This window comes from Cyclopterus lumpus, chromosome 17, assembly GCF_009769545.1.
Source record: "Cyclopterus lumpus isolate fCycLum1 chromosome 17, fCycLum1.pri, whole genome shotgun sequence".
NCBI lineage: Eukaryota > Metazoa > Chordata > Actinopteri > Perciformes > Cyclopteridae > Cyclopterus > Cyclopterus lumpus.
Window position 1 is genome coordinate 9,860,260 of NC_046982.1, and position 12,518 is coordinate 9,872,777.

The window sequence follows — 12,518 nt, forward strand, 5'->3', positions numbered from 1 at the left end:
CAGTGTACACTCAGAGATGTGTCAATGAAATGCACACAATTTGGGTCAACAGCATTTTCACACATTTCAGCACACAATGTGTCCGGATGGATGGACACAGTTCATGTATTCTCTCCGGAGGAAGGCAGATTTGTTTATTAAGATGAATACACATGTATATGTGTTTGAAATTGTAGCAAACCCTGTTACCATTTGGTCCTCATAGAAAGCAGTTGTGTCGGTCAATCTGAGGTTGACCTTGAATGATGACCTTACAGTGAACAGCTCTGTCTATGTTGCCAGCCCCCATGTTGTTGGTGTGCTTTGCCAAGTAAACAACAAGGGAGAAATTGTTCATATTATAGTGTCCATTATTACTGTGTGTATGCACTTTGAACATGTGCATGCCTATGCTGTACAATTAATTTAAGAGTACATGATTGGGCAGACTGACCCTTCAACAGACCTTTAACATTGATTAACTTAAACCCTATATGTACAAGATTGTGTGGCAGATTGTATTCAGCAGCTTTAATATTGTAATCTTTAATATGTAACGATCTTAAACTTGGTCTTGAACTCAAACATACTTTCTATTTAAACATTAAACAAAGTATGTATTACAGTTATGAACCTTTTATGAGGTGAACAATGTTTGTCTGTAAATAACTTTAATCTAAAAAGTATCTGTTATCAGGGTACTTTTGTTTTTATATAACATGGTGATTCAGTTACTTTATTATCAGATTACTCTTGGCTAACTGTTAATATTATTAAGCCCTACAGATTTTGTGTTACCATAATGGTTTTTTTGGGACATTATATCCTCAATAAATACTGTTTGTGTACCTAATCTTGATGAGTTATTGGAATATGTTTTTGTGGAAGCTAGAGTTGATGGGTTTTAGCTTTAGATTTTGTACTTAATACTTTGTATTTTTACACATGTTCACACGTGTTGTCCCTGAACACACTCGCTTGACGTGTTAACATTCTGCACAACGGGTAATTTTGACACCTCTCGTTTGTTACAAAGACTGATTTAATGCAAACATCAGATTGTCTTGCCATCTTTGTCTATATGTTGCTTAATTTGTTTTCAGAAAAGGCCAAGAACATATTTTTCTTTTTACTGCTCTGTTTGTTTATAACATATGTATTACGTATGTTATATGTGTCAAAGTATTGGCATTTTACATTCAAAATTATATAATTTACCATAAATGGGCAAATAAATGAAATAATTAAAATAAATGGGGCTACAATACATGAAGGTTAAGGATTACGCAGTGTGTTCACTTCACAGGTGAGTCATATACACGCAGACACACACAGGTGGTTTGGCACAAGATAAAACCAGACACTTTCACCCTGAAATAGCAGTCAGACAGGCACCCAAGGGTACTGCATCATTCACTCTCCCCACTGGTGAGTCCATCAGCTGAAGTCTGTTAAAGAGCCTGTGGCTGAGTTTTTGTGTTTAGTGTGACATCTTGTGGTGGAAATTAGCATTTCAGCTACAATCTATGACAGCGTTTGAGTATTGAAGCACATCCTGAAGTGTATATTATAATAAGTTAAATGGTTGGGCATTGTAAGCTATGCCTTTCAAAATTGTCCTGAATACCTTGACTGTAATGAATTGCTGTAAAATTACGGTGGATTTACAAATGTATCTTACAGTATTTATACAGTTAAATATCCATCCATAAATTTACAGTTAACCATAGCGGCAGATAACTAATTCATCAGCAAAATACAGTATTTTCTATGAAGTTCAGTGAGTCACGATCCATCAACATCATAGTGTTGACTATAGGCTAATGTTTCTGCTAGGATGATAGCACATTTTATTAATCAAACTGCTCATAGCCCACTAATATTGTTTTGAGTGACAGATGTGATGTTGACTTTGCACAGCACAGCTTCATCCTTCTGAGCATGGCCACGCGGAGATCTACAGAGGAGTCGAGGTAAAGTTATGCTTATTGTCCAGTATTGTTTTGTCTTCATGATTGTTGAACTGTTATCATCTCAGACAATGTTTAATTTGGTCTGTTTCATGACATCAGGTTGCTAAAATTGGTGAAGCGAGCTCTGTAATGTTAACCTGCTCGAGCTCAAGTAGCTGTAGTAACGTTAGCTATAGCCAGCAAAGTTAACGTTTGTAAAGTTAAATGCAATTAGAATATGAAGATGTAACATTGGTTACCTAAGGTTACCTATCTGTGCTATTATAGAGCGACTGTAGAACTGCAAACCAGAAGGAACGGGATGATTTTCAAAAAGTAGTGGTTCGGCAAATGTCAAAGTGTGTCTCTGAGACATTGAAGAAGTGAGGCCGTCAAATCCTCCCTCACTGTTCGCGCTCTTTCCTCCTTCTCTTCTTTTTCTCCTTTACACTCATGTAGTTCATGCAGATCACATTTACATGTGTAAAATGTGTAATTATCTTTTTCTTCTTAACATGCAGTACCTCTACAGTTTTGGAATACTTCGGAATACTACTTAGTTTCTAATATTATTTGTCTTACAAAGTAAACTGTATACATGAGTAAGGGCATGTAATAAACTACAGCAATATTGTATTGAATAGTTGTGCTTTCTAATCTTTATTTTATTTTTTTAGTTGTGAAAAAAGAAATGTAAAAGTAGAAGATTTGATTACTCTTTCTAAATATACGGTAACATGCTGGTACTGTAAAATTACTGTGAAACCCACTTATTCTCCAATCACATACTGTAATCCAATATACGCTAAATTGCCGCTAAAATATATTACAATAGCTGCTTCGTAGAATAACAGTAAAATACTTGTCTCTGTTGTTGTATTGATTGTGTCAAATGACACAAACGATATAAGAAAAAAAGTAACACTAAAATTCCTGAAAATCTCACTCTTGAATTACAGAAGATATTTGAGCTAAAAAGAAAGTACATTTCTAAAACACGTAGCTTGCAGTTAAATTGTATATAAATAGTCTTTCTGCATGCCTTTCTTTTGTTATAAATATCTCTCAGCCTTTAACAATCCAGCTATTTGTTCCACATTCAAAGACTAACACAAAATTAAAATCAATTGGTTTTTTTTAAAGACAACAATTATTTGAAATATGTTGAAATGTATTTATATTTCCAATAAAGATGTAATGGGGGAAAATAAAGATCCGGAAAAAAAGATATGAGAAACCATCTTAAAATAATGATTTAGCATTTCCAAAATAATGAGACACTGAGTCAAACATGTTTCTCATTATTTTGATAAACGAATTCATTATTTTGAAAGAGTTACTTATTGTAATGACTCACGTGATGTGTCGGAAATGGACTTCCGCAGAAGCCAACGACTTAAGGAAGAACTTGCGCTTGCTCTGTGGTGAATACTGGGAAATGTAGTTTCAGGGCTTTTGTAAGCTTCGCCATATCCTCAACATCTACAAGAGAACAAAGTGTTAATTCAAATATACAAGTGGCCGAAAATACATAAAACACTGGAATCAACAAAGATTACACTTTGCTCCAAATCACAAGGAAGAACCAGAGAAGTACATCAAAAAGACTACAAATCCCAGAGTGCTTTGACAGCTGCGCGTTCCTTCTGGTAGTCGTAGTCCACTAACCAGTATCGTTTCCGTGTATCTACCTTACGTTAGTGTTAGGTGGTGGAATCTGCTCAGTAAAGACAAACACATGTGAAGTTATTATTGATCAGGTAGGGCGAACATTTTATTCTGCCGTCTCCCGACAATCGCACCTTTCGATCTTGTTAAACATGATTAAACATGTCAGTTAGCTAATGTCTTGTGTTCAGACGTCTGTTAATCTTGAAGCTACAACCAGTGTGCAAAACCGTCGCATACATGGCGAGGAATTTCCTTTTGTTCAGCTAGCTAATGTGTAGAAATGCTCTAGTACAAATCTCAGAAATGCAACTCACTAGAAACGAACAGCCACTGACGTGCTTCATGACGCTGGCTGTCCGTGTCCTACTTTAGACTCACGGTGGCCTCACATTCTCGACGACACGTCGACATTTATACAGCTCGCCTTGGTGAAGTTACACATGTCCGTATTTGCCTTTCGGTTGGCCGTGTAAGCACATATAACCGGTTAGATCTGCGCGAGGCTCGTTAGCAGTTCCGTTGTTTACATCCGGGAATGCGGGTCTGTTGTCTAATTTGCATGGTTGTGGTTGACTGAGCTCGGGGCAGCAGACCTGCTGATTAACCTTAAAACAGCTGGCACTATTTTAATGAATATGTATTAAGGTTAGAGAAGACTATGCGCGTGTTGGCTAACTGAATTGTGTTGTGTCTCGCAGGGCGCTGTGACTTTATGGAAACATGTCAAAGAAACGGGGCAGGTAGGATCTGATATTACATTACATTAGGATTTGATATAACTCTTTGACCCAGACGTGTTGTATGAAAGTGCACCGAGAACGACACAGCAGGACATAGTCTACTGTGGTCTGTGACAACCCTTCAAAAATAATAACTTTTCACATGATCTGTAATCCAGTATTCCCCCTTAAATTAAAATCACAGGCTAGTGGCTTTAAACTTAATTAAACATTATTCTCAAACTGTTTACCATCGTTTGTACTATGCGCTTTTTTATTTCAGCTCTTGAAGATCAAATCACATTTAGATTGAGTACAGGTTGTTGCAATATATAATCTATTGTGATACATCATTTGTTTGGATTAATAAACATGTTTGCTGTAATTTGACAGCACCATTGGCTCAGATAAAGCGTCACGGTGGCACGTGTAGACACACTAATGTAAGGTGTCATCAGTGGGAAGACACTAAACATGACAGCAATGGGTTAAGCTGTAGCATGACATGTGACTATAAAGGCTTAAACATTTGTGTGCATTTTTATAATGTCACTGTTTGGGACCAATTTGGCACCCTGGATGTTTGAAAAAAGGCCTTTTAGGTCTACAACCGGTAGACATAATCTAATATGGACCTCATTCCCTCCGTGTTCATAGGAAGCGTAGCAGTGGAGTGCTGGGTGAGAGCTCGGCGCCGACCCTGAGCCCAGACCCAGACAACCTGCTGGGCCGAAGGATTCAGCACACCTGGAGGGAGAAGGGTAACTTGACTAAGTGGAAAGGCACCGTTCTGGAGCGCCTAACTGTGAACAGCTCTCTCTACATGGTCAAATATGATGGCTTTGACTGCGTGTATGGCATTGAGCTCTTCAAAGACACCCGGGTGTCCAACCTGCAGGTGTTGACAGAGAAAGTCGGTGAGTGTGACATCGTCTATCTCTAATTATGGACATATTTTGTATTTGCTTGGATGTGCATATTGTAAATAGTAAAAGGCTGAGAAGTCATTTTTAGCTTGTTGGATTTTGGTAATTACTCTGGTCACACTTGGTTTGTTCCTCTGGGATAACGTTGCCTTCAAATAGCACTATTATGGGCTTTCTTAAGACTCACTACCTTGTTATAGTTGTTGTGGCTGACAGAATCATGAAACTCATCACTTATTGTATGTCTTAAGTATGAATGAGTTTGTTGTAAAAAGCAGACAAATAATTAAGAAAGTCATGGGTTAACTTTAAAAAAATAACACTTTAGCCCAGTTGAAGGAGAAGAATAATTAGTTGTATTGGATATATCAGTCAAACATTCTTTCTGGTTAATCTAAAACATTTCTCGACTTCAGTGAGCTAATATAAAGCTAACATTAAGCATATGATAGTCCGTTAAGGTCCTTTGTCAGTATTGTAAGATAATATAATATAATATAATATCATTTTAATGTACTACTATACTGGGATCTATACAGTTTTCCAGTTAACAGGCATTTTAAAGTGTCTTCTTCCTGCAGTGAACAATAAGATCAAGGTGCCTCCCGGGGCGGAGGAGCTGGTGGGCCGGGCTGTGGAGCATCTGTTTGAGAAGGAGGACGGTCAGAAAAACGAGTGGCGAGGCATGGTGCTGTCCCGAGCCCCCGTCATGACCCACTGGTACTACATCACTTACGAGAAGGACCCGGTGCTGTACATGTACCAGCTGTGGGACGACTATAAGGACGGAGATCTACGTGTCCTGCCCGAATCAGGTAAAGTAACAAGAGATTTAGTGCTCGTATGCCTAAAACTGTGACTGTTTTATATTTCAGATGGTGGGAGGAAGAGGGCAGGACAAATTTACATAGTCAGCATTATGAAACACTGCAATCTGTATGCTGCCTTCTTCTTCTTTTTTTCTGAACATAATTTTCTGAGCTTCAGTGAGAGAGTATATTCTGTCATGTACACTTGTGCCTTATCATGAAGAGACAATGCTATGGACAATTAATTATAGGAGACAAGAAGAAGTGAATACATTAACTGGTTTAGTGGAGGACCAGGTTCAGCTTCAGACTGCAGATACTTTATCATCTTAACCTTGCTGTTATCTTTGCACATTTTTAAACTTGGCTGCTTCTTTCATTTTTTGTATTGACACACACAATTTGGGAATTCAATTTGAAGAGGTTGCTAAACACTCACGGTAGTGAAAAAGGCACATATCACACATCTTATGAATATTTATGTCATATACTGTGAGAATGTTTAGTTTCCTGAAAAGTGGAATCGAGGCCTTGTTAGTGTTTGAGAACGTTGCATTTCAAATAGGGATAAATCATGAACTACTTTGAAGTTAATAACGAAGATACATTGATGCAGCATTGTAAAAAAAACCAATAAAAGAATAATTTACTTGCTCCTGTTCCATTGTACTTATTTTGTTATCATCTGTCCGTCACCCAGAGAACAAACATCTGCTACCAGCAGACAGGAAGCCAGGTGAGGAGCCAGAGAGCCTTGTGGGTAAACAGGTGGAGTACGTCACAGATAACGGTCTGAAGAGGACGGGCTTGGTCATCTACCAGGTCCCAGCAAAGCCCACAGTGTACTATATCAAATATGACGATGACGTTCACATCCACGTCTATGATCTTGTGAAGACCACCTAGTACTGACTGTCCCGAATCATCTACAGCTGACGACTCATCTGTGACCCGACCAGTCGTTCGTTGCCTGTAAAAGTGTTACAGATTTCAGTTTTCCTCCAGATCTTCGGCATGTGCCAAAGATCAAAAAGCCTTGTCTTTCATTTTTTTCGGCCTCCAGTGGCTTCTTTCATTCTCACATCACCAGACATTTAATTTGTTGGATTCTCAGTGTTGAAGGCACAATGAGTACGATGTGTCGGTAGCCGGTTTGTAAACAACATTCAAAGTTGGCCCGTCGTCCCTGGCTCAACAAGGGTTATGGTGCAGATTCGCTCTCCTTCTGAAACGTCTTTGTTTGCTAGGTATTTTGCAGGGGGTTTTCAACGCTGTGTTGTAGCGTCCTCTGGGTGCAATCTGACACTTGGTCGCTATGTTTTTATCGAGATTGATGCCCAGAAAGCTTCCAAAACACAGCAAAATGAAAAAAGAAATAAGAAAATACAGGCAAGGGGAAACAGGCTGTGTGCAGATACAGACACCGCCGCACACTGCTAATTATCGGTGACGATTGTGAGGGATTATTTAGATTTGAGTCCATACATTATGTTTTAGAAATATCCTACTCATTGTGCCTTTAAGTTAACTTTAATGTATGACCTTTAAGTCCTCTTCAGTGTAAATAAAGCAGGTCTGAGACCGGTTGTATAGCCCAGCAGATGAAATGGAACTAGGCTTTTGTTTGGGTTATTTCAAACTTGTATAGTGCAACTTTGAAACTCCCAAATCATACTTTTTGTAAGCTACACATCAAACTAAAAATAATTCAGCATTCTTACCTTTACCTCTGTTATATGTCTGTGCTATTTATTTCTCTTGGAATATCTGGCTGTGTTGCTGGTAACTTTGCCTGCTGTGCTTTTATCTGTGTCTCGTGGTAGGCCTCAGTTTGTTGAATATAGAGGTAATATTCATTTGACCATCGCCGTTCTGTGTTTAGCCATTGATGCAACTTGACTGTCTCACATTTTGGAAATCAAACACAAATTATTATGAAAAAGTAATTTATACATTATGATAATATAAGAAAGATACTGATGTTGATGTCGAGTTGTTTCAACAGTTCACACTATGAAGTTAAAATTGGCTCCCAACATTTTTGGAATGAAGTCTGTTATCTGCCAAAAAATTACTGATGTGATACGAAATATTCAAGCCTCAAAATATTGTTCTTTGTGACCCAGAATATGTTTTGTTCTGTACTGTGTATATAACTGGATACATTTTTATGAACTTGAAACAAAGCTGCTTGAAAATGATTTCCCTGTTGCGTTATTGTTAAATGCTGTATGTGATATTTTTCTCATTTGTGTGAATGAGTTCCACCATGGTGGAAAGTACAATACATTAATTCAATCAAATAGTGAGCACATTTATGAAATTAGCATATTTTTTTACCCTGTGATTGCGCTGTCTGAGGAGATTTGATAGTGGTTATTGAATGGCATGCGACACATACGCTATAATTAATAATCCAAGACCATATGACCTGCAGTATTGTGTCTTACTACATATTGCCGATTTAGTGGCACACCTGATCCATTCAGAATGTAAATTCATTTTAATTAAATGTCGTACCTGTGTTCATATTGACCATGTAACTGAATGGGAAATTCCCCTCTTAATGAGAGCCGTTTCTCTTTGATTTTACTTGATACAGTAAGTACTTAACACATAGGGAATAGATACTATAGACATTTTGTCAAAAATAAATCCAAAGCTGTTTTCCCAATAACCATCTTCATCTTTCGCGCTGTAGACATTACAGTATATACTATCTTGTATGAGATTTAACAACCTACTTTGCTCTCAGCGAGAAGAAGTTCACTAACTGGGATCAGTGAGCTCCTACAGCTCAGGTGTGACTGTGTTTTTGAGTGTCAAAACACCTTTAATTGCTTAGGAACAGTTCAGTCAATCTCCCTGTGTAAATACATGTACAAAAGAAAAAAATAGTTAAATTGGATTTGGAAGACACAGCATGCAGTTCAGGTTGATATGTGTAACTGCAAAACAAGAACAAACCTCGGGAATGATGGAGTTTATTGTGAGGTGTTTTTGGGTCCTTTTCATGCTCGAGGCCTGTGTGTAGTGAGCTTTGACTGCGTCAGAAACTTATAGACAAACGATCTCTCTTTTTTTATTTAGCTTATTAATTAAACATTTAGATTTTGACATCGACTTCCATGTTTACTAGTGCGGCAAAAGCTGTTTTGAGGGGCTTAGATAATAATGGTTCAAATCAGGCGATTACACATAAAATAAGTGTAACAAGAAGAAAAACTCTTCTGTGTGGAGTTTGCATGTTCTCCCCGTGGCAGCGTGGGTTCTCTCCGGGCTCTCCGGCTTCCTCCCACAGTCCAAAGACATGCTGCAGGTTAATTGATCTCTAAATTGCCCATAGGTGTGAATGTGAGAGTGAATGGTTGTATGTCCCTACATGTGCCCTCGATGGACTGGCGGCCTGTCCAGGGTGTCCCCTGCCTTCGCCCTATGTCAGCTGGGATAGGCTCCAGCGCCCCCGCGACCCTAATGAGGATAAGCGGTATTGAAAATGGATGGATGGATGGATGGAAGAAGAAAAACTATTTGTGTTGTGTGTCATGCTTTAAAAGGTTAAGTAACTAAGGATATAGTTTCCCTAAACGGTGTCCTACTTGCTCAGCTGCTTCACTTTTTGTGCACCTATTTTAATCAGATTCCTGATTAGCTTCTTTATTTAAAGGCCAATACAATCAGAGGGACAGAAACTATTAACTTACACAGTTGATGATTTGGTGCCAGAATCATTTAAATGTCTGTTTATTTATACAGCAGTAGACACACTGTCGAGATATTGCCACAACCCTTATTGATTACTTTGTAATTATCATAAAGTGGGCTATTACTGAAAAGATGCCACACACATTGACAGTGCAAAAGGCTGCTATTTTGAAATGAAAAGCTTTCCCCTGATTTCTGAAAGCAGCAGTTGTGTGTCCTACTGTGCTGTTCCTTTTCTTGATCATCAACAAAACGATATTAGAGATGACCCTGCTTAGATATTAGTAATTATTTAATGCCAAGCACAATCTACCATAAGGTGGAGCTTATGTATCATAAAAGGGTTGATCAGATGTCAGTCTCACTTTTGATGACGAGCAGACGTGTTCTCCCCTGACTCCTGCTCTACCAGGCCACACATGCAGCCACATGCTGACTACTGACTGCCTCTCCCTCCCCCAGAGTCCCTCCGAGGTGCCAGGGTGCTGGTGCCAGGTGCCAGTACAGACAGCGGGGGGAACAGTTGGCATACCATCACGCCAGGCTTGGTTCCCAGATAGTAATGACAACGAGGAGGGAGTAGATGCACAAGGTCTGTGTTCTTGAGAATGTGTCTGATGCATTTTGTCACCTGTTGTGCACTTCCTTTTACACATCCGCTACTATTTTCTAGCATTTTCATTCTTTGTGAAACCATCAGCCCGGACTCATGGTGACTGCTTTCATTGTTCGGACAGGTATTTCACTCTGGAACATCTCTTCTTACAAGGTATAGTAGCTTTGATTTTTGATCCAGGCAAAACAGGATAAATAAAGCACCACATGTGCCGGGTTATGGCTGTGACATGTGATTCTGTCCTTTGGGGCCCAACAGACTGGACAGCTATGCAACCTGTTCCATTGATGCCTTTATTGATGAAGTATATAGCCAGAGTGAACTATAAAAGGGTCAGATTCACTTAGTGGTTTGTATATGTATATAGCTTATTTCATACATTGTTCTTATGGTCTGTGGTGCTAGAACCAACAATATATCAATTACCTTTAAATCTCTTTTAACAAACGAGACAGAAACGTCTGAAAGCATAACGCTATTTATACACTGGTATGAAAAATTTATATATAAAAGGTTGTAGCACAATATCTTTCTGTGAGTTACATTATTACAGGACCTTCTGCGTAAAACCTTGAAACTTTGTCTGCATTCTCATTGGCCAATAAACAAATGCACTTGACTCTTTTGTGTTGCTTAGCAACGCAAGCCAGTCCCTGGTTTTTATATATGAAAAACCAGCATGCCGCCAATCTGGAGACCTACAGGGTGCAGTGTGAATGAGACCAGCCACGACGCATATTTAATTAAACATTGCAAGCTTTTCTGAGTGAAAAGGGCATTGTGTGTTATTAACGGGGGATAATGACATGATTGATTTCTACATGTAGTGTTAGCGGAGATAAAGATGATTTGTTATTCAAATGTATCTTACATTTGAGTTCATGTCAGCTTTGTATTTTAATGACGCTAAATCAAACAATCCTTACCTTGCATTCATCATCAGATAACATTTCCGTAAATATAGTGCCTTTATTAAGATTGCGTTTTTCCCATTTGTGGCGGGTTTGATTTTCTGTTCTTAGCACCGTTTGCCATTCGTAACAAAAATGAGGATCCTGTCAGGTCACTCATGCAGGTATCGTGAGGGAGGGAGAGGCAGATAAAGTATATGGTGTTTAAAAAAAATAATGTCTGAAGCCTCAAGTCTTGATTTCCTTTTCATCCAATCTTTTTATATTACCATTTTCTAAGAAATAATTGTGCTCACCTCCACTGTTTTTTTATATCTTGAAGCACAGCTGGAAGAAAATTGCACATACTGCAGAAGCATAATGATTTTAAGTCTTGAGTCTGTTACTATGCATTTTTCGGTTTGAGATACATTTGCTGATATGTGAATAAGGCATCAGAGCATTAGACTTCTTAGTGAGTAGTGACTTTAGATATCTTTATATTTGCTCAGGTCTGTTTACTGATATTAATCAAAGCTCAGAAAAGGCATAGCTCTGCATCCACCCTGTGAGCAGAACAAAAACTGACTGCAAAGTGCAATAAAAAGAAAACAATTTACAAAACTGGATGGATACTGTGCATAAGTGACTCATTCCCTAATTACTTCTGATCCTAATGGGCCGTTAGCACTGCCACTATGTGCACTCTTTGAAGCAATGTGTTAATCCCCATGCAGGGAGTCAGGTCAGCCTCCCAACACTTCCTTTAATAATTGGGATGTGTTGCCTGCTTGATTCTGGTGATATATTCAACATTTGGTGGCATTAAACTCAAGTTGCATGCATTCCTGTATTCTCACACCACTCTGAGGACCTCTCCTGCTGGTTGCACTTCGTACACCTGGTCACTCAAACTCACATAAAGGAAACTACCATCACTATGGGAATCAAGTGCTATCCACTGTCCATTACAGAGACTGGGGCAGCAACTCACGTCCACAGAGGGATTTTGACCACTCTTACTGATGGTTGATGTGTATTTCTTCCTCTAAGTGCTCAAAGTGTGAAATAAAGCTTTCTGGAGCAGGCCATCTCATCTAACAGGAGTAATATGTTTGAGTGGAGAATGGAGAGTTAGTAGGACACAAGACCATAAGACCAGGGTGTTTTTTTATTCTTCTTTGGGATTTTCTCAGCACCCGGTGTGTGATGTATATAGTGTACGTGTTCATTTAACGCTGTCATGTTGAT

General features: G+C 38.7%; 1 protein-coding gene across 1 annotated transcript; it reads left to right on the forward strand.

Annotated features, from left to right (window-relative positions):
- Nucleotides 1-3,570: 3,570 nt before the first annotated feature.
- LOC117746505 (spindlin-W-like) lies at nt 3,571-8,583 on the forward strand. Its single transcript, XM_034555687.1, has 5 exons — nt 3,571-3,691; nt 4,301-4,342; nt 4,979-5,238; nt 5,829-6,062; nt 6,757-8,583. Exons 2-5 carry the CDS (start codon nt 4,323-4,325, stop codon nt 6,960-6,962), a joined length of 720 nt encoding a protein of 239 aa, XP_034411578.1. The 5' UTR covers nt 3,571-3,691; nt 4,301-4,322; the 3' UTR covers nt 6,963-8,583.
- The last annotated feature ends 3,935 nt before the right edge of the window (nt 8,584-12,518 follow it).